Source organism: Uloborus diversus, chromosome 1 (assembly GCF_026930045.1).
Source record: "Uloborus diversus isolate 005 chromosome 1, Udiv.v.3.1, whole genome shotgun sequence".
NCBI lineage: Eukaryota > Metazoa > Arthropoda > Arachnida > Araneae > Uloboridae > Uloborus > Uloborus diversus.
Window position 1 is genome coordinate 255,215,315 of NC_072731.1, and position 23,627 is coordinate 255,238,941.

A 23,627-nucleotide genomic window follows, 5' to 3' on the forward strand; every position below is an offset into this window, starting at 1 on the left:
CCTTTTTTTTTTTTTTTTTTCTAATTTGGTTTCAATTTGGCCCCTGTTGGTGATATTTACAGAGTAAACTACTGAATCACATTAAAATTGCCAATAATGGGGAAATGACATTAAATTGGAGCAAAAGGAAAGGTCTCAGTTTAAATTGAATAGATTTTTGAGTGAAAAAAAGAAGAAATTTAAACATTACTCACCTTCAGGTTTCAATCGGTTGCCACAGGATACCTCGTACCAATTTTCACACGTGCCACGTTCCAGGTGGAAGTACTTGGATTTTGGACACTGCCTGAGTTGTGCTTTGTTCCCTTTGCATTCATAGTAGTAGTGGCAGTATTGATCGTGAGCAAACTTCCCATTTGGCTTCTTGCACTCATGATTTGGATTGGGATCAATAATTTTGTCCGTGTTACCGTCTATAACAGACAAATATTCAAATAAGTATTCAGTAAGTTACCGCCCTAAAGCCAGGGCTAAGGCAGAAATACATGAAATACACCACCAGCTCAGTCAATTCCAGCCGAGGACTGCAGTCCTCGGCTGGAATTGACTGAGCTGGTGGTGTATTTCATGTATTCAAATAAGTGTTCAAGCATAGTCACCAGTAAATACTACAATTATTTGGAAGCAGTCAGAAGGGAAGGAAACTCTTTATACAAGGGTTGGCCGAATTGGACCCAATTGGGTTGGACCCAAAGGGTTTTTTTTTTTTTTGAAAAAACCCATTTATAAAAACCCATTATTTAGCCCACTTTTGGGTTTTTTAAAATTTTCTGAGAAGTTTTTAAAAAAATTAATTTAAATACTTTCACAATTTAAACTTCTTTTTTATTTGTTCTTCACCACAGACAATGAACATAAAAAATTAATTTTGAACTTTAATAGTATTTCTAAACTCTTAACGGCATTAAAAAATACTTCAAAGATTTTAAATAAATGTATTTAACTTTTTTCTTAAACTGGTCAATAAATAACTCAAATTATCTTGACCAAGTCCTGTCACGTCTGATTTTCTCAATATTTGTAGATTGTACAGAGGAAACTAATGTAGTTAAAAGGCTTTCATGTGAATTATTTTCTTCTAACTAACACGTCACAAATCTTGAATAAACACAAGGTATATTTTTTTAGGAATAAACAGATTTTTCAAACGGTCGACAGAAAACAAAACAAGTACAGTATTTTCATTATCTTACGAAAAAGTTTAATATTTCTTACTCTGTACACAGAAATAGAAAAACAGGCAACATAAAATTCAAAGAAATGTCTTGATTAAGCTGGAATTCAGTAAAAAGGGATTTAAACTACTCGAGGTTCTACAATAGTATTGCATAGCAAAATGAAATACAATGAAGTAAAATGCAAAAAAAAAAAAAATGTAGTAATTAAAAACGAACAATAGATTTTATCACTCGAGAAGTAACTTTGCCTTAACTGTTAGTAATAATGAAAATTAAAAAATCTGAAACTGCACCATTCTTGGGTTTTTTCGTCTTTTATACATTTCTTCAGAAAACGGTGAATTTTAACTAGTCTTCCAGCTTTTTTTACCTGAAGACAATTTTTGCATTTTGTCCATATACTTACGCTACAAAATGCTACAAGTAACCCACATTTTCCCTAAAAAAAGACAAAAAAACCCACATTTCTTTTAAAAAACCCAACTTTAGTTGGTTTATTTTTGGGTTTTATTTAAAAAAAACTAAAAAACCCTGGGTCCATGGTTTAAAAAAAAAAAAAAAAAAAAAAAAACGGGTTTTTGCCAACTCTGCTTTATACGTATCTTAGGTTTCCGAACTTAAATTTAATGAAATAATCAAAATTGAAAAATAATTCGAACACAAAAACGTGACATTAGTACGACAAATATTCACCCATATAGGAAATACAGCCTTTTATGACTTACAACGCTTATCACTTGCAGTCAGTGACATCTTTAGGATGGGAAATACAGCGGCTTACAAGGTTTAAAATTATGTGTGTGTATAGAGTGTTTTTTTTTTTTTAATTCTAAGAGATTTTGTAGGGTTTTTACGTAGCATAGCATAACATTTACATTTATTTTTCAATAATATTGGAAATATAGATACTTGTTTTTTTACTTCAAAAACCTGTCATTCTTCTGAAAGGGCAATAAGTTCTAATTTCATCTTCTGCACGGTCCCTCAAAATTTTAAACTCCAATACCTCCTTTAGTTTTAATCGTATGTGCTTCAAACTTTTTCGGTTGGTATTATTTTTCTAAGGATTATTTTCCTAAAGATAAGTTAGAGGACCTAAGGTCTGTATAAAAAAAAATTCCATTTCGTATTTTCTCACAAATTTTCTTTTTCGCTTCAAACCTTTTATATCTTAAATCTGTGGCTTATTTTGACCATTTTTGCAAGCGCAAGTATGAACCTAAGACTAACAGTTACGAAAATGGAGTTCTTGCAGGTTAAACGTTGTATATTGTAATAACCACGTTATTCGATTGAATGTCATACTCTGTTTCCTAATTATTTCGGATTTTTGACGTTTTATAATAATTTATTTCTGACTTTCTTTCTTGGGGTATTTTAAATCCATTTTATCCTTTTATTTATTTTATGTTTTAATTATTTTATTAAAAAAAGAGAATTATCTTAATATAAAAGTTTTACTGACAGATTTTTTTCTGAACTGAAACCTCTTCACAGCATGTTGACTACCAACTACGAGATAACTCGTAGATTGCGTTCTTACCTTAAACATCAATTGCGAGTTATCTCGTACTTGTTTACTTGCCATTTTTGTGCAGCTACGATTAAACTCGGAATGTACCAGTCCCAATATCGATCCGGGAAAATAACAAAAAATCAATGCTGGTTTGCACGAGCAGAAAATTTATTTAAAAACGGACAAAAAATATAGTTATAAAAATAAATTTAAATTCAATAAATAAAATAGTATTTTATTGGTTGTGGAACTTCTTAAATCAATCTCCTACCCAAAAGGCTGGCTTCTCTTTACAGGCTGGACATAAATAACGTGTTTCTCGCTGTTTTTCTTTTAAGCTTGGGTACATTTTCAACATGGCTTCGTCGGAAGCTGTTTTTTTTTTTTTTCGGTAGATGGTTTCATTTTTTTATGCTTTTTGATGATAACTATGCACCCGAATTAGAGTTTTTAATAACATAATGTGATTAAATCAAATTGTCATTTGGCCAGATTTTTGAAAATTGCCGTGTTAACTAAAATCAAAGTTGCCAGGATTTTTCTTAGGAAACAAAATATCTGACCTTTTGTTGTTTCTGTAGGTGGAGAAGCAGTTGTGGGCTCGGGTGTGACTACTTTATTCGTCGTCGTATCTACTGCAGGCTCAGGTGTCGTTTGAGTTTCCAAAGTCGTTTGTTCTGTAGTTTGTGTTGTCTCATCTGGCTGCGTTGTTGCCTCTGTAGGTGATGTTTGCTTTTCAGTTACAGTTGTTGCTTCGGTTGGTGATGTTTGCTTTTCAGTTACAGTTGTTGCTTCGGTTGGTGATGTTTGCTTTTCAGTTACAGTTGTTGGTTCGGTTGGTGATGTTTGCTTTTCAGTCACAGTTGTTGCTTCTGTAGGCGTGGTTAGTTTTTCAGTCACAGTTGTTTCTTGTACTGTCACTGTTGTTTCTCTATCAGGAACAGTTGTTTCTTCCTGTGGACTTTCTGTTATACCTAGAGATAATTTTGGTATGCAGATAAAATCAGCAAATTAATGCAACGAAAAACAACCTTATCCATTTCAGTTCTAAGAGGATTTTCATTTTAGTATGTGCTGTATGTAAAATCATTACTTAGCGGGGGGAAAATAAGATAAACTTGATCTACAGCGAAGAAAAAATTATTCCATTCATTCCAAATTAGTTGCTACTTTTGGGTCGAACGTTTTGCCCAAAATTAGTTGTTACATTTGACAACTCCCTTCGTTCCAAATTAGTTGCTACTTTTAAGTCGAAATTTTTGCCCAAATTAATTGCTACATTTGAATACTCCCTTCATTCCAAATTAGTTGCTACTTTTATGTCGAAAATGTTGTCCAAAATTAGTGGCTACATTTGAATACTTTCGTTCTTTCTAAATACTGAAACTGATGATTTTGGGATTTGATTTAAACGTTTTTCAGAGATTTCAAGGTGCTATGCTATCAATCAACCACATTTACTCCCACCACATTTATCAAGTATTTTTTACTTAAATCAGAGATAATTTAGTTTTAAAAATCCAAGGTTTGTACGCAATAGTTTATGTAACGAGAATAGGCGTGTCAAAGCCAAATAACTTTCCCACTCTCCACCCTTCTGGTTGTTATAGTTACATCAACATGAACTTTCTCCCGACGTTGCTTCTGCAGCATTAAATTATCTTTAAAATTATATGTACACGTTTGAATTTTGTGACCTGACATTTTCTTTTAAGCAAACACAGTTTTAAAATTTCCAAAAGTTTCAACAACTTTGGTCACCGCTGTATATATTATTTACATTTTATTTCATTTTCATTTCAAAGAAAAACATTTTTGAAAAACATACCATCTGGGTGGATTCTGCCTCCACAAGAAACTCGTTCTTTGGGTTCACACTTGTTCTTAGTTGCATCGAAAAGTTTGTCTTTTGGACAATCATGCTCATGGAAATCCCATTTTGTGCAATGGTAGTATTTTTCACAATGTTCGTGTGCGAATTCCCCATCTGCTTTTGGACATTCAAATCTCGGATGCTCTGTGTATGTAGGTTCTAAACATAGTTTCAATAAAAATATGCATAAGAAATTAGGTTGCAAAACAAAATTGAACAGGCTATTTCAAAAAACAATTTCTGTCGTTACTAAAAGCTAAAATCATTCAAAACTTGCAGTCAAAAAAAAACTTTAAAATTTAAACAATTGAATAATCCAAAACTCATCTGCAATTTTCACAAAAGTTTTAATAAGTGTTTAAATCGTCCATTCAATATCTTAGACACTCAGCCTATTTAAGTGAAACTTAGAGGCAAATGCGGAAAAAGATTTCGTTTAAATTGCATTCAAAATTTTTAAGATAAAAGAAAGATAATAGAGTGATCCAAAAGTCATGCAAAATTGTATAAAATAAATTATTTTTAAAATCATATTCAATTACTTGGCTGGTTGGCAACTCTATATTCTTCGAACTGACACATCATTTTAACTCTCGTTTTTCATGAGCACTGACACTTTTAGTAGCTTTTAGCTGATATTGTGGTTAAGATGTTTTTTTTTCTTTGCCAAGAGGTTTCATTATTGAGTGATTCACTTGAAGTCATTGTCAAAAACATCAGTAATAAACCTCTGAATGTTTATGCTCCCTATCAAGATAACTCTTTCAATGAGTGTCTCACTTTTGAGAAACTTGAAATGTTGGAGAAGAAGTGGTGAAATGTTGGAGAAGACTATTTTTAAATACTGTTTAAGGCTCTCACGGCCGGCGTCAATATGAGGAGATATCATTTCCGGGCTTATTGGCAGTGGTCTAATTGGAGTAGAAATTCCAGACGTTTCGGCTTGCTTTGCTGCAGCCATCATCAGTGGTTTGAGTTTGGTGAGACTGATTCCTGGCTTCGGTGGCTCCGGTATTTAAGCAAACTGCTGCTGCGCTGCTGTTCCTGATTGGGAGGCGTCCCACCACTCAACTTAGGAATTGTTATCGCCCGGTGAAAGACCCCCGTGACCCTTTCTCCACATCTGGAGTTTACAAAATTCCGTGCTCCTGTGGATCAGTTTATGTCGGAACTACGAAACGCAGCATCAAGACACGCCTTTCTGAGCATGTTCATCATTGCCGTTTAGGAAACTATGATAAGTCAGCCGTAGCCGAACACAGCCAACAAGAAGGAGTCCACAACATCAAATTTAAAGACACAGAAATCTTGGCTACAACATCTCATTACTTTGCCCGTCTTCATCGCGAAGCTATAGAAATTTTCAAACACCCCTTTAATTTCAACAGAAAAGAGGAGAATTTCAATTTACCAAAAACATGGCACCCTGCCCTTAGATCCGCTCGCCACAACAGTCTAAAACATACTGTGGTCCTCAGCACGATGTGAACAATGCAAAGAGCAAAATGCTGAATTTCCCTTCAAAACATCATTAATCCAACATCACATTTATATATGGTACGGGCTCTGAAAGCATACAAGGACTCTCTTATCATATGAGCAATCACAGAGCACTGAAGCCATGGGGTTGCTTCCTTTAGACAAAGTATTACTTTTAGTCACTGAAACTGATAGAATGAGCAAAAAAAGTAAAATAGAGCCAGAAAATACTTTAATTTTACCAACAGTTATTATGTGTTTATTTTTTTTAATATCCGATTTTGGAAATGAGGCGAAGTCTTTTTGAAGTCGCAAGTGATGTACTTTGGCGCGCTACTTCATAGGCACAATAAATGTTTACGCTTTGCTATCAACCGCGTTGCCAGGGCATGATAATTTGTGCTGCGTACTAATGGCATCTGTGAATGGCATTTCATCACCTGTGATGTCGTGTGCAGAAGCGTAAAAAATGAATTTCAATCTGAGCACCAGTAAAAATAATTGTTCAAAAACAGGGTGGCGACAGATCAGGGAAATCAGGGAGATCAGGGAAAAGTCAGGGAACTTTATTAATCAGGGAAAAGTCAGGGAAATATCAGGGAATTTTGAAAAAATAACAAAAAATCAGGAAAAATTAATTTTTGGAGGAAAAAATCTTAATTCCCTACGCATTTTCCACCAATTATCTGTTCAAAAAAAAAAGTAAAATTAATGAGGTGCGATTATACACTGCCGCATATTTGTGCATCTTTTTCCTCAACGTTAAAGTATTGAATCTTACTTATTAACCACAGGATGAACTCCTAAGATTGTTTTTGTGTCTGTTAGGTTGTTTATTTTACCTAGCTTGAAATTTCCTTTTACGCTTTCGATGCTACGTAAAATAAACAACTATACAGGCAAAGAGGAACCCTTCAATTATGCCTTAGCTCCTTTGCCTTTATTCCATTGTCTTGAAGTAATTAGCGTACTCTAATCACGATTTCAAGAAGAAAGCTTTGTTTTTTGAATTAATACTATAAAAGCTTAAAAGTTATTACTTCTTCGCATTTTTAATTTAATTGCTAAAATTGAACTTTCAATTAAAAAAAACTTTTTTTGCCGTTATACTATTTGTTGTCACCGCAGATTATAAAGGTTTTCTTTCCTTCAGGCTTTAGTGATTCTTTAATTTTATAACCAAGTTGTATTCTTCTTTTATATATTTTGAAATTAACTAATTGCTTTTTTTTTCTTTTCTTTCCCTTGCATTTCAAAGTTGTTTGTTACAAAAGCAATCTAAGATTTTTTCTCGTTACATACTGAAATCATTTGAAATAGAGTTAACTTGTGTACTTAAGTAAATATCTTTATTTTTTTTATTGTTAAAATACTGTATTCATTCATTAAAACCTATGTTCTTGATTAGAGAAAAGCTCCCTATGAATGGTTGTCCAATGGTTTCATTTGTTTTGCACAAATATGTCAATTAGTTATATAAGAATAACTACATCTATTCTTTCACTATTACTTGTTATTCTTGCAACAATTATTATACTGTTTGAAAACTTAGTTCAAAATAATTTCAATTACTTTTTAGTTCTATCATAAATGCACATGTTTTTAAAAGTAATTTTAATAGTTTCTTAAAATTCTTATGCTAAGTGGTTTCTGGAAGTAAAGTATTTTTTTTAAAATTTTCTATAATCTTTCCATGTATAAAAATTTAATATGCTGTATTGTAGGTCGTCCCCCTCCCCCCCCCCCCCCCAAAAAAATTGTCTTTTTTTAAAACCATTTTATTAAAAAAAGTAGCATCTTTTTAAAATATATCTTTAGTTCAACAACTTTACATAACTTAAAACTTTTAAAATACTGCATTTTATACAAACATGCAATGGATTTCAAGTAGAGTAAAGAAAGAAAACCATTATCATTGGTAACGTAAATCAGGGAAATTTGGTGAACTTAATCAGGGAAATCAGGGAAAAGTCAGGGAACTTTTTTTCACAGTTCCTGTCGCCACCCTGAAAAATATTAAACTTTGTCAAATTATTTAAAAATAGTTAAATCCAAAGTTTTTTAGCATGTGTTTTCAGAAAAAAAATACATTTAAAATTTCGGAAACGTCCCCATTGAAATTTCACGCTTCTGATCACGTCAAATGATTAAGTTATGTATTGTCGATGACCAAACTCATTCATTGTAGGAAATGGCATTGTAAAACTATCTGTGCTCTTCACGAAGGAAGCCTTTTATTGATCTTAAAGGAAGCTTTGTCAGAACATGATACTAATGGGCGCAAAAGTGATTTTACCTCCTTAGGCGAAGAGAAGAAAGTATTTCAGAATAGCCAACTTTAATTTTTATTTCATTTTTTTTTTACTTTAAATATTTGTAGGACTAATTAATGCAATATTTTTTTAACGGTTCCTAATAGACAGTAAGGCGTCTTACATGCTTTTGTTACTTTTTTTTCAAATATTTTCTTGTCTTTAAGCATTTACAGGAAAGCAAACTAAAATGTTCTTAATTTCTTTGCAAATCATTCTATTATGGCCGTCTGCCTTTTTCATTTTTATTTATTTATTTATTAAAAGCATTGCACACTACAGAAAGAATCCAGTTACAGTGGCAACAATATAAAAAAAGCAATTAAAACAAACTATACATTTAAAATATTAAAACATAAAGACTTAAAATTGTAAAATTACAAGTTAAAAATATCTATATCATGACAATGAATGCTAAAAAGTTTGTAAAATTTAAAAAAACAAAAATTACAAACTTAGTTCCGTCTGGTAAAAATATTTTAAAAAGAAGAATGACTCCTAAGAGTCCTACTTGGGACAGCAAGTTGTATTTTGGCACATAAATTAAACTTATTATTATATCATTCGAGTCGTGACATTTGTTTAACTAAGCAGAATTTTAAAGAATTTAGAACGATTTTGTTTTTATTTATTATTCCTCTAGAAACAAATTTTGGGAATAAAGCACATTGTTTAAGAATTTAGAACGGTTATGGTCAAGGTTGGCTGGCTTAGACCCAATTGGGTTGGACCCAATGGGTTTTTTTGAAAAAACGCATTAAAAAAAACATTATTTAGCCCACTTTTGGGCTGTTGAAAATTTTCTGAGAAGTTTTTAGAAAAAATTGATTAATGTAAATACTTTCACAGTTTAAACTTATTTTTAATTTGTTCTTTACTGCAGACAATGGACATACAAAACGAATTTTGAACTGAAATAGTATTTCTTAACTCTTGACGGCATTAAAAAAAATACTTCAAAGATTTTAAATAAATATATTTAACTTTTTTCTTTAACTGGTCAATAAATAACTCAAATTATCTTGACTTTTATTAAAATTATAGCGGTGAAGAAAATCATTGAAACAAGAGATCTGTTTCCACACTTTGTTTCTCGAATATGAACAAGTAAAATTCTTGCTTTTGTTTTCAAAGCTTTTCCTGTAATCGGAGGATTTACAATATTAACTTTTTGGCTACTTTTCCGCAATCTGCCTCAAAATTTCACGGCCTTTTTTTTTTTTTTAAGCTTGAGTTTTGAACACGCGTCACTTGAAATAACTTTTATTTTCGAAGTAGACCATGCAAAACTGGGCGACGCAGCTAGTATTATATTTAAAACGGATGTTACATTATTCAAATATATATATATATATATATATATATATATATATATATATATATATATATATATATATATACTTTCAGAAAACTGTCAAATTTATAGACAATGAATAACCTTAAACTCATTTCGTGCAAATATTCTTAAAAACGTCTTTCTGTCGTTGCTGAAAATAATGGTCGTTAAAAAAGTAGGATTTTAAAAAAATTGTCAAGTTAAAAGGAAATGAGTGATCGTAAATTCATTTTCGACAAACTGTTTCGAAAACGACTTTCTTCTATTACTGAAAAATAAGATTGTTCGAAAAATACTACTTTCGAAAAATTGTCAAAATAAAAGGAAATGAATAATCGTAAATTGATTTTGAATAAGCTAATGGCGACTTTTTATCATAACTAAAAATTAAGATTATTCGAAAGAACGACTTTCAAAAATTGTCAAATTTATAGGAAATGAATAGTTCTAGATTCATTTGGAACAAATTATTTCACAAACTACTTTCTGTTATAGTTAAAAATTGAGACTGTTCGAAGAAATGACTTACGAAAAGAAAATTTAAATTTAAATTCAAAAAATTTAATTCAAATTTAAAAGAAATAAATTATTCTAAATTAATTTTAAACGAACTATTTTAAAAACGGCTTTTTATCTTTACTGAAAACTTTGATTGTTCGAAAAACCTACTTCAGAAAACCTGTGAAATTTAAACGAAATGAATCATTCTAACTTCCTTCTGTGGGCTAAGTACTACACCTAGGTAACGAAAATTTTGGCAGAATAGAAGGTTCCGTTTTGTTGGAGAATTTTGCTCCAAAGATGACACAAATACTTTAAGTAAAAAGCATTTAAATCAAGTCTTCATAATCCCCCAAAAGCGTGAAAAAAACCCCAAACATTTGTTGAGCTTTTCTCGAAGCGGTATGAACAGAAATTGAATTGCAGTTAAAGTATGACAGCGAATTGTTGAGCTTCCGCTCCACCTTGTTTAAGAATTGTCCATTCGATGCGGAAAGAGCGTTGAAGATCGTAATTTGAAAGTGCGTTATTGGTTTTAGAGGTGAATACGTCAACATGAAATTTAAGAAATTAGCCAAAGAGGCAAAACTTTTTAATTTTATGCTGTCATGGAAGATGTCTCATTGGACAGGTCACTTCCTACGTAAGTTGGCGTGTCATGGTTTTACTTCTTTCATAACCGATTGGTCAGAAACAACAACGCCTTCTGTTATTAATTTCAATAGAAAATTGCTTAGAGCAGGGTTGCCGTAAAGATTAAAATTTGTTTTTCATTTTTACTTTCTCGCCAACTCAATGCAGTTATTGCTGCAACTTAAACATTTCAGGTCTACATAATCACATAACGAAAATATACTATTGGAGTACAATTTTTACATATCGCCAAAATGTTGCTGAACTCGAAAATCTGGCACGCATTCTTTCTTCCGTCTCTACCTATTTTAAAGAATGGACTCGTTTTATCAAATGATTGACAAGGGTCATTTGCTCGCGATTGGACTATACCTAGTTGCTGTATTCACATCACGATTCACCAACTTCACAAAATTAAGAAAATTTAGAAATTCTAGTCTTCTTCAGTTTCTCAAATTAAATCCCTGAAACGTAGAAAAGTTGCAACACGTCCGCCATCTTGGGTCTAAACGATGCTTGCTTCTATGTCTGCTAATGTGAAATAGCGTGTTTTGCTTCTGGATTGGGGTGCTTCTTGATTGTAGATTACATTGGAGTTGCAGTCGAGTCCCGACTTACGCGAGGGATGCGTTCCAAGGTTCCTCACGTAAGTCGAAATTTCGCGTTGTGGAAAAATATGTGAATACAAATTTTTTAAAGCGTGCCAAATACTTTTAAACACTTATAAACACCCGTCAAACTGCTCTAAAGCATTCCTTAAAAATACACTGCAGTTTCTTGCATAAAGAATTGAACTTTTACTGTATTTAAAAAATAAACTGTTATTCAACATGAAGTACTTTAAGATGCACAAAATGAATGACTATGGGAATGAAAGACATAAAATAAAACAACACGGTACGTACAGCATGTTGTAAAATTAAAATGGTGCACCATAATAGGCACTGTACAGTAGATACAGTAATAATATTTAAGAGTTAAAGCTTTAAAAACAGAAAAAAGTATTAAGAGTTTAAAAAGTATTAAGAGTCCTCTTCCAAATCTCTTTATTAATCCACAATACAAGAGCAGCTTCAATTTTTATAATATTTACTTTGCTAGACGGCTCTGCAAGCTTCAATATTGAAACTGAGTTCTGAACTTTTACGGATATCTTTTTGTTTTGACTTTTAACGGTACATGTGGAAGATTCACTTATACTTATTGTCGTGCTAACAGTCGACGTTTTGTAGTTGCTTAAGCACATCGAGAATCTTAGCCTTTTTTAAATTTTTTTGTCAGAAACTTTCTTGTTCTTCTCATCTTCACAAACTTTTAGATGAAGGTGACTCCAAGGTGCTATTATATTTCATCAACTTTTATATTTAGAATGAAACAAATAAATAAATGAAAGGTGCTGAGAGTGGTTATTTGATGCACTAGACTAGTTTGGTGTGGGAACTTTGGCTGTCAGTGATGCGAAAAGGGATTTAATAACATTCCCCAAATAAATATTTAGAGGCTGATAACAATGTTGCTACTTCTTTCCAAAATAATTCGTGTTGCGGGCGAAAAAATTGCGTTATATCAAAAATTCGTTACTCTTGAAAAATTCGTGTTATAACCATTTCGCGTAAGTCGAATCGCGTTGTAGCGGGAGTCGATTGTAGTAAGAAACCACAATCAAAAAGTCAAACATGCTACTTCACAAGAGCAGACATAGAAGAAAGCATCGTTTAACCCCAAGATACACGTGTCTCTACTTATTCTACTATTCACGCTTTACCTCATTTCTTAACCTTTTATTTCTTTATTTCTTTTCTTTTTTTTCTTGGTGGAAAACGGATGTTTATTATGAAAGAAAATAATTTGTGTGAAAACAGATGTTAAGTTATTTTTCATATCAAGATATTTTTCCCTAGGCACCACGCAATTCGAACTCCAATTTAGAGAATATCGCACACCAAGTACAACACTGCTACATCTGCAAAAACTACTTTTCGAGAAAAATCAATTTAAATGTAATACGACTTAGCTTTGATTCTTACAGTAACACACTGACACATCTCAAAAATAAGGTTAAAGACATTTTTTTCATTTGTGAAAGTCTTGCATTTTAATAGAACTAATAAAAATGCACCAGGACATGCATACAACGCAAAATCGATAATTTTTGACTTGTGGCGGTGTTGTATTAGGTGTGCGATATTTCAACCGTTAAAGGGATGTTGGTGACAATAACTTTCCAATACCATTTTATTGCTTTATAGTGCCCAGATTAAGAACTATTATAACTACGAAAGATTGGGTTGCGGTTTCAATGTAAATTAATTTATAAGTTAAATTTCTTCTGTCGCAATGAAGCGAAAATTACGACATAAAGCGAAAGTAATCAAATGAAATCAAAACTGAAGTGATGACATAAATTGGTGGCCATTTGGCGAAAACTTATTTATTTAGCGATGTTTTGATTAAACAGCAAGACAGCTTTCATATTTTTTATAAATTTTGTAATATCTTCCCTGTTTTTAAAGCTTTTATGGAGAAAAAAACAACAAAAATATTCAATTTTCTTAGCAAATCGTACCATTGTGACGTTGTTTGAATTTCATTCCGGAACATAAAATGAACTTTATATTCGAATTGTAATAAATATGTTTACTAAACACATTTTTAAACTATTTAGAACGGTTACGATTTGTGATTTGCTTTAATTATCACGCTAAAAATAAATTTTAGGAATAACTGATCATAAAAGGATTGAAAACATACCATCAGGGTTAATCCTGTTTCCGCATGAAACCCGACTTTTGGGCTCACATTTGTTTTTATTTTCGTCGAAAAACTTGTCTTTTGGACAGTCGTGCACGTGGAAGTTCCATTTCGTGCAGTGGTAGAATTTTCCACAATGTTCATGCGCGAATTCGCCGTCTGCTTTTGGACACTTAAATGTTGGCCACTCTGTAATTATTGGACCTACACATATTTTCAATAAAACATAAACATAAGAAATTTAATTAGAAAAAGAATAGAACAACAGGGGCCATTGTTTAAAGCTATTTAAATCTCAGGCTAACATGGATATTAGGAAAAATTATTATTTTAGCAGGGTAGTGGAATCTTGGAACAGCTTACCGGAAGAGGTGGTAATGAGCAAGGGAGTAGATAGTTTTAAGAGGGCCATTTGATCTTCACTGGGGATTGTAAATTGACTAGGACCAGTATAGCTGGGCCCAGAGCCTGCTGCTTGTCGTCACTTTTGTATTTGTATTTGTAAACTACTTCAAAAACGACTTTCTGTCCTTACTGAAGAACTAAGATTGTTCGAAAAACTACTTTTAAAAAGTGTCGAGTTTCAACCAGGGTTCACCGATATATATCAGTCGATATATATCATGATATATATCACGATATATATCCGATATTTATTTTGAAAGTATGATATTTTGATATTTTTGTTATTTATTTTTCCAACTACGGTATTTTCAATATAAAAATTATTTTAATCATAGTAACATTGCACATTTATTATTAAAAATGACAAAAGAGTTACGTGCTATGTTTTTATAATGTATTAATACATCATTCATATGACAACATAATATATTCGTTTTTTATTTTATATTCATTAAATTATTAGAAATGTAACAATTTTAAAACTTCAACGATTCTAAATTCGTTTACTACTTCCATAATTTTCAGTAAGTTACCGCCCTATATCTCGGGCTAAGGCAGGAATACATAAAATACACCGCCAGGTTTAGGAATAGGAAAGTTTTCCACCTCCAGTTCAGGTACTTCTTATTCCGGGCTGATGAGTGCTAATAAGCACGAAACTGCAGTCTTCGGATGGAATGACTGAAATGGCGGTGTATTTTATGTACTTCCATAATGTTGATAAAAATGAAGAAAAATGTCTCAATTGTTCATTGAATCTCCTCACCGTTCAGCTAGTTTTAAGATCGTATTTAGCAGAACAGTGAAGACCATAATAGTCATCAATTCTATTTTTTAAAAAATCTTCTTTCTAAAAGGCCGAAATCGAAAATAGGCAGGTAAAGGAGAAATAAGTGAGAAGGAATGCAAGACAAAGCGAGATAGTTAAAACAACTAACCTTCTCGAAAATTAACAAATTAGAAATTTGTTAATGTTACTGGACCTAAAGAAAGAAAAACGTATTTCACAATGCAAATTGCATTGAAACATTTGTTTTTAAATTTTTGGCAGTAAAGAAAGTGAGAAAATTTCACTCTTTTTTTTTCCATGCTGCAAAGACAAAAATTAAGTATTTTTCTAATGAAATAATTTGTACTTCGTCATTAAAAATTTTTTTGATCACATGAATGGTAAATAACAACATATGATGAAACAATAGACGAATAAATAAAATAATTAATTGGTTAATGTATGAGAAATAGTAAATGAGTAAATGAATGAATAAAAAGGGTTAATGAATGAATAAAAACTATTAAATGAAGGAATGTAAATGCATTAATTAATTAATGAATTTGTAGGGTATTTAATAACTTATTGAATAAATAAGCAAAATGAATTGTTTCACTTCGCCCCAGTCACTTTGCACTACATGCACTTGAATCATTGCACAAAATATTTGAAATGAAAATAAGCTCAATCTATATACATAAATGTCTACTTCTGTAGGTAAAGATGTCCGGGGTAAACTTCAAAACTACTGGACCGATTTTAACCATTTTTTCACCATAGATAGCTATATTATCAGGAAGCAACATAGGCTATAATTTATTCCTAAAAAGCTTAGTTTAAAAAAGTTATGATGGAAAACAGTTAATTTCATGCAATTTCCCCATTGAATGATTAAATATAAAACCCATTGTTACAAAAATGCGTTGCCTTACAACAGCAATATTAATAGTAATCATAATGAAAATTTTGAATCGAGGCTTCTCCAGAAGCAAACATGAATTTAAAATCATTTAAATACTTGGGAACTTTACTTTTTGCACGTTTAGGGAAACAAAGTAGGGAGCTTTTTTTTTTCTGTGCGTGTGTATACTATTTTAATTAAATAAATGAAGCGCACAGTATTTTTAGTGATCTTTGCTTTTGTTAGATCATATTTTGGAAATTCTTCAAATTTTTATATGCTTAAATGTCGTATTTTATTTCTAACTGAATACTATTTCGTTCTTTATACTTATTGCTATTTTACTTTTATGGGTAAGGAAGGAGCTCGATTTTTAATCACATAAAAGCGGTGTGTTTTGAGTACTTTCAGTTATAAAAAAAATGAAAGTATCGATTGTTTCTCGCAATTATTACTGACCCAGGCAACGCCGAGTATTTTTGTTAATACTAAATAAATATACTACACAGAATATTAGTAGATCTCAATTAATATTGAAAATGTTGATTACTAGAACTTTATCATTTTATAATAACATAAATAATTTTTGACTTTCAATGAAATAATGCAATGAGTAGGGGAATGTGGGGCAAAGTGAAATGGTTAAGATGACTGACCTTTTTCAATGTAAAAAAAATTGAAAATTTGCTTTGAAAATTACAGTACATCAAGAAAGAGCATTTTATTTTATGATAAAATTTCCATGGAACACTATTTTTAATTTTTGGCAGTAAAATTGTGCCTTCAAAAAAAAAAAAAAAAATGATGGAAAATCTTGACTTCTTTTTTTTAATGGCCAAGTAGAAAATGAAATATTTTTCGAATGAAATATTTTCTATTCGATTGTGAAAAATATTTTTGAGCAGATTAAAGAGCAAATAATAGGATAATTGAATAAATGAAAAGATAATGAAACAATTAACTAATGAATAAATAAGGTTCTTAATTAATTAATACATGAGGAAAAAATTAATGAGTGAGTAAAATATTGAATGAATAAGTGAAAGCGGAGTAAATATTTCACCACTTCACTTTGCCCTGCTATTTAACTTTGCCCCATATTCCTCTACATCAAATTATGAAAATTGCTTGTATTATCATATGCTTTGATCTTCAGAGGTATCGTTTTCCTGACTGGAATAGAATACATGAGTTACTACAGCGATAGAGTAATACCAGATAAGTGGCGCTACAAACAAGGTAAATATTTCACCATTTCACTTTGCCCCGCTAATTCGCTTTGCTCATATTCCACTAAAAGTTTGATTTTAAACATTTGGAATGCTTGACATTTAGGGAAATAACAAAATATTTTAATGAAATATTTTTCAAGCTCCAATTTTCTTTTCTTTTCCATTATCTACGTTAGTAAATTTTTATATTCCAAATCATGGAAATGCGATTGGCCATATCTTTTTGAGGCATATTTTTCTTAATGCTTGAAATGCGCTAGTAGAGGCGTTAAAAATATCTCTGTGTTTATATGTCTATAGATTTTTTTGTTTTTTAATTATTTGTTCAAAAACGTTCTTAAATAATAACATTTTAAAGCAATAATTTCAATTTACCAAATATTTATTTTTAAAACTTATCAGTACAAAGTTTTACTCACCTTCAGTTGTGGTTGTCGTAGTTATGCGGTCTGAAAAAGAATGAAAATAGTTCATAAGAATTGCTCCAAAGTTTTTAATGACATTTGAGGCAGTGAGAAGCAAAGGGATGTAAGTGGGACATTTTCAAGTCTTGAGTAAAACGCGTTTAAGGGGTTCAAGTACCTCAAAAATGATGAAACGATCAAAAGAAATTTTATTGCTTATTTCAAAACTAAAAACTATTCTGAACACAGGGGAAAAGTTTCATTGCTTTAGTTCAAATATATAAAAAATTATGAGTGGATTTAGACCATGCTCGCTATGTGTTCTTATGCAAAAGAAAAACTTAAAATTGCTTTTTCTCGATGGTTTTTTTTTGTGCTTTCATGTCAATAAAATCCCTAAGGATTTTTTTCTATTAAAGATACAGCTTTAAAGTAATATTTTTTGCAATTAGGATAACATATTTGACAAAATTGTGCATTGGATAAGCATTTTATAAATTACTCAAATGTTTAGAGCATGTTAAACCTTTAAAAACCAAAATTTTTTATAAAAAAACTTCGATTTTTTACATAATTAATCACAGAAAATTTTCTAATAAACTCATAAGCAAATGAATGCACTGATTTTTAGAGACGATTATAGTGATCGTTTAGCAAAAAACGTTTTTTTAATTAGTGCAAAAATAAAAAAAAAGCCTTAGGGATTTTGAAAAATTGAAATTTTCCTCAATTTTTTGAATTTTTAAAAAAAGTAGTCAATATTTTTAAATTTTGAAAATATATTATTAAGAAATAAGTATGCATGTTATGGTTTCAAAGAAATATAAAATTTATTTAAATTAAAGAAAAATGTTTGAAAGATACTGTGACCCCTTAAAGATAAGGTCCTAGGTAGGCTTTCATTGAAAGGTACTGTGACCCCTTAAAGATAAGGTCCTAGGTAGGCTTTCATTGAAATGTTTTCCTAAATCATGCTGTATAGAAGCAACTACCAGGGCTACTAGTACCCTCTCTTACCGCAAGACAGAGGAGAGGTTCACCTACCATGTGTACTGGTTATCTCCAAATTTTTAATTTTGACACTTGCATCCCTTTACTTATCACAGCATCATTTGTAAAAAAAAAAGTTAGTTACATATTCGACTGAAAAAATAGGGTTTTATTTTCAAGAAATTAATTGTTTCAAAATTTAATCCATTTTGTAGCTGAGTTATGTTAACAATTAATACAGTTATTGTGAGAAGCACCGCTGATGGTTACAGAATGCAACAGAAAATAAAATGTATTGTTTACAACAGTAAAATTATTACTCTAAGAATAAAAAAGAAAGAGCAAACAAGAACTTCGTCAGGAGTTTAGGTTCGGGTTGAAGTGTACTTGGCAGAAATATTTCGAGAGAAAACAATGGTTGATTTGGACTACTCTTTCAAAAGATATTAATGGGACAAACAGATTAGCAGAAAAATCAACAGGCATACATTTACCCAACCAAAAAAATTTTTTTTTCAATTATTTTTGTTGTTTTAATGCTTAGAAAAATTAATTCGTTGATTTTTTTCGTTACGTCTACTTTTTAAGCGAGAAAACAGTTATTTTTTTAAAACTTTATTATTATTAGAACTACTGAAAAACTGACAAGGCTAAAGTGGATGGTTTTAAAGAGGAACTTCTTCTACTATCTGACCATCGATTACATGGAAAGGCTAATATCCGGTTTATAGACGGAAATGGACGTATCTATTAGCTTATAGGGGTGTTACTTAGTTTGTTACAGTGCCTCCATATTATTTAGCCTTAGTTTTGTAAAAATGAAAATTTGCTCTCAGTAACATTTTTTTAATCTAAAGACTATTCGATCTATATTCTTATGGACAAAATTAATAGATTTATTTATTCACAAAGTTTTGAGCTTACCATTTTGCTTTTACGATCCTGAACGAGATGAAAATATTTTCTTTTCTTTTTGTTGTTTCCATGGTAACTATTTTAGTTTTCCCTTATTTTATTCTAAAGAATGCAATAAATGAATAAGTCACTAGTGTCATTAAAAAACGCGTGCATCAAAATCGCATCGTTATTTTCACTTCTCCCCTGCTAGATACATTCAGATGGAATAGTCTTTACTTGGCAGATTGCCAAATTGCATGCAATCCGCGGTCAAACAGTACTGTTGTTTTCAACCAGTCACGTGGATGCCGCACACGACTCACCAATCAGATGTCAAGTTCGTCCCTTGACAGACTCGAAAATGGTAGAGATGTCAATCCAAGGCGTACGAGAATCGGATCGATTGCTTTAGCAACGCGCATGTATGATCATACTCATATGACATAACACTGTTACGAAATTCATATCAGATAAGACTCATATATGATGACTACGAATGTTACCCACCTTCCGGTCTTTGTCTGCCCTCGCAGTTGACTTCCGCCGACGGGAGACACATTCTCGAATTCCGATCAAAGTACTTCCCTTTTCCGCATTCCCAGAGGCTTGCTTCGGAATCACGGCAGTAATAGAACCAGTCGCAGAAAATGAGATGGTCAAAAAAGCCGTGGAACGACGGGCATTGGAAATCTGGGTTAGGGTCGAGTATTCTGCTGTCAGGGTCCTCTGAAGATAAAAAAAAGCACAGTTAGAACAGTACAAGAACTCATTCAAATATGTAGAAATGTTAAAATTACAGAAATAAACGAGCTGATGTGTGCATCACATGACTTCCTTTTACTCCAATTTAATGTCATTTTCCCATTGTTGGCAACTTTAATTTGATTCAATTGTTTACTCTCTAAATATCAATAATAGTGGACAAATTAAAACAAAATTTTTAAAAAAAAGAAAGAAAAAAAAAATCGCCAAATTTGTCGCCAAGTTGGCGACAAAAGTTGGCGGCCGAAAGACTGGCGATATATCGCCAAGTGTCCGACAAATTATAACACAAATTGAGTTTGCATCGAAATTAACAATGATTTCCCCCAAAAAAGGGAGCAAAACACACCCTTAGGAACATCCGAATGCAACCAAAAGGGAAGGTGCACAACTAGACCCCACTAGGGGGTCTACGTACCAAATTTCAACTTTCTAGGACATACCGTTTTTGAGTTATGCGAGATAAATACGCACATACGGACGTCACGAGAAAATTCGTTGTAATTAACTAGGGGGTCGTCAAAATGGATATTTCGGATGTCTGTATGTTCCTAGGCATATATCCACGTGTGATCGGGTCGAAAAAAAAAACTCAATATTAATTCGGGGTGCGAAAAATGGAAATTAAAGCCGATTTTTGAGTGAAATCTTTTTTGCGAATACAATACTTCCTTTTTTGTAAAAGGAAGTAAAAAGGGAAGTGTAAATTGCCAAATAATATGATCCGTTTCAGGCACAAATACAAATGTACCATTTACCTTTGTGCGATAAGTTACATTCTAACGAGCTGATGTCTGCCTCATATGACTTCTTTTCACGCCAATTTAATGATAATACTACCTTAGAGTAAGCAAGGAGACACTTTAAATGTTTCCCTCCCTAGTTTTTCGCGAACCGAAGTAAAAAAGCGTTTTACAGTGCCTAATTTCCCCAATAACGGCAATTTTAACGTGATTCAATGAATATCTTTCTAAATATCGCCAATAGCGCCAAATTGAAACCAGTTTCGGAAAATGACTTTATTCGATAAATTTCTCTCCAACTTGGCGATAAAAGGCGAAGTTGGCGACAAAAATTTGGTGACCAAAAGCTTGGCCAAGTGTTCGGCAAATTATGAGATCTCTTGAGTTTGCATTGAAAATAACATTGATTCCCCCCCCCCAAAAAAAAAACGGTGTAAAAGACCCCTTTTGGAACATCCGAATGCACCCAAAAAAAAGAGGAGCACAATTACACCCCATTAGGAGGCTACATACGAAATTTCAACTTTCTACGGCGTATCGTTTTTGAGTTATGCGATATACGTACATACGTACATGCATACATACGCACATACAGACTTCACGAGAAAACTCGTTATAATTAACTCGGGGATCGTCAAAACGGATGTTTCGGGCGTCCATACGTTCTTAGGTATATATGTGCACGTGGTGTCAGGTCGAAAAAATAACTCAACATGCATTCGGGGTGAGTAAAATGGAAATCTAGGCCGATATTTGAGTGAAAATCTTTTCGCGAATACAATACTTCCTTCACTATGTAAATGGAAGTAATAATAACGATAAAATTTCTCAAATAAGAACAAGAATTTGTGCGATAAGCTGCATACAAAATACGGCATTAAACTTTGCGCAAATAGCAATATTATTGGCAATTCTTATTGATAGAAATCTATTCATTTTCGTTCGTTGGTTGGTTCTATTAGGCTTCATGGCGAACAGTCTAAATAGGCTATATTGCAACAAATGATGGTTATTTTGCGTGACGAAAATTGATACCAAAAGTGTTTGCAGAATAAATGATATACAACTTCAAGAGTTTTGAAATAAATTGGCGAAAAAAACATAAAATAAATTTCAAATTTGGAAAAACAGGTTAAAATAATGAACAGCAAGATGGTTTTGAATTTAATTAAAAAAAAAAATAACAGAAACATAAAATTACGAAACAAAAAAAAAGACCAACGAGACAAAACCTAAATCTATACATATAAAAATCAACGTCCTGAGATAACATACAGTCGACTCCCGCTACTACGCGATCCGACTTACGCGAAATGGCTATAACACGAGTTTTTCCCTGGTAAAGAATTTTATTCCTAACGCGAATTCTTCACCCGCAACACGAAAATTTTCCGAAGGGAATCGCGGTTTTTTCTTGAATGGACCTTCATCCCTTTGGCATCACTGAGAGCGGAAATTATCACACCGTACTAGTCTAAACATCGCTTATACAAATAACTACTCATTTTCCAATTAATTTTTTCATTCTATATAGGAAAGTTTATGAAATATAATGACACCTAAAAGCGCTGTTTCATTTCAAGTTTGTGAAGATAGAAGGAAAAAGAGAAAGTTTCAACAACTATAGTGCATTTGTTTTTCTTACTACATAATATACGTACCGTAGTGGTTTATTTACGTCTTCCTTTCCCATTGATCATTGATTTTTTGCCTCATAGCATTTTTTTATGTTAAAAAGAAAGTTAAAAAAAAAAAAAAAATACAATAAATAAAAATTGAATTTTTTATTCAAGAAACAGTAATGTATAGTTAAGAAAGGGTTTTTAACAGTTTGAGATGATGTTTACAAGTGTCTTTAATCGTATGGGTATGTTTATAAAAGTTTTTACAAATGCTCTTTTCCACAACGCGAAATTTCAACTTACGCGAAGGGTCTTGGAACGCATCCCTCGCGTAAGTCGGGACTCGACTGTATATTTTCAAAGAAGAACGAAAATGATTGAAGAATTTAAAACGAATATGATTAAAATTTGGACAATCGGAGAGGAAATGCAACAGTCTAGTGATTGCAGTACCGGTATACCGGAATTTCGCATTCCGGTATTCCGAGCAATTTTGTAGTTTCGAAATACCGTTATATGCTGAGATAAAATACCGGTATTTTTGTTATTCGCTGAAATTAATCAATATTTTTAATTAAAGAGTTTTCAGATCAATTTATTAAATACTAGTGGTAACCGCACGGCTTTGCCCGTAATAGAAAAATTAAAAGGTCTTTTGGTTCGCCTGTATATTTATAAATAATGTGTGGTGAATTTTCTCGCCAATTGGCTTGTATCCATGTTACGGTTCCACGTTATGATAATTTCGTATCTCGCCAATTGGCTTGTGCCCATGTTCGGTTCCACGATATGATAATTTCGTAATTTACTCGTCCATCTTATGATATTTTTGTTCTTAAAATTGGAATTGAAAAAGAACCACATCGAATTTTTAAAAAATCGCTTCGAGGTGCACACCTCCATGCTACAAACTAACTTTATGCCAAATTTCATGAAAATCGACCGAACGGTCTAGGCGCTTTGCGCGTCACAGAGATCCGAACAGAGATCCTGACAGACAGAGGGACTTTCAGCTTTATTATTAGTAAAGGTGTCATTTTTTTTTAATGTAAATTTCTTTTTCCATGATACAGAATCAAAATCAAATTACTGATTTAAAAATTTCGCTTCAAAAGCACGAGCTAATAAAATATCATTAAATAAAAGTAGCAAAAATATTGCAAAATGATAGTTTCATTACTTTACTAGATTTTGAGATGAATCGCATTTTCGTGCTATGATGTGTACCATGTATTTTTTTTTCTCTGATCACTCACTTTCTCTTTTGTGAAAGTTAATTCCAAGAGTAATTTCGAATGTGTTTGTCCTATAAATATTGTTCCG

At 31.9% G+C, this 23,627-nt stretch overlaps 1 protein-coding gene across 1 annotated transcript in view; it reads right to left on the reverse strand.

Annotated features, from left to right (window-relative positions):
• Window positions 1–186: 186 nt before the first annotated feature.
• Window positions 187–23,627, reverse strand: part of LOC129220203 (uncharacterized) — a 57,613-nt gene continuing 34,172 nt past the window's right edge. The window contains exons 9-14 of the mRNA XM_054854571.1: window positions 19,685–19,903; window positions 17,306–17,335; window positions 13,580–13,783; window positions 4,523–4,726; window positions 3,258–3,668; window positions 187–413 (exon numbers count right to left, since the gene is read on the reverse strand). Coding sequence (XP_054710546.1) covers window positions 187–413; window positions 3,258–3,668; window positions 4,523–4,726; window positions 13,580–13,783; window positions 17,306–17,335; window positions 19,685–19,903 — 1,295 coding nt within the window. The remainder of the gene's footprint in view (window positions 414–3,257; window positions 3,669–4,522; window positions 4,727–13,579; window positions 13,784–17,305; window positions 17,336–19,684; window positions 19,904–23,627) is intronic.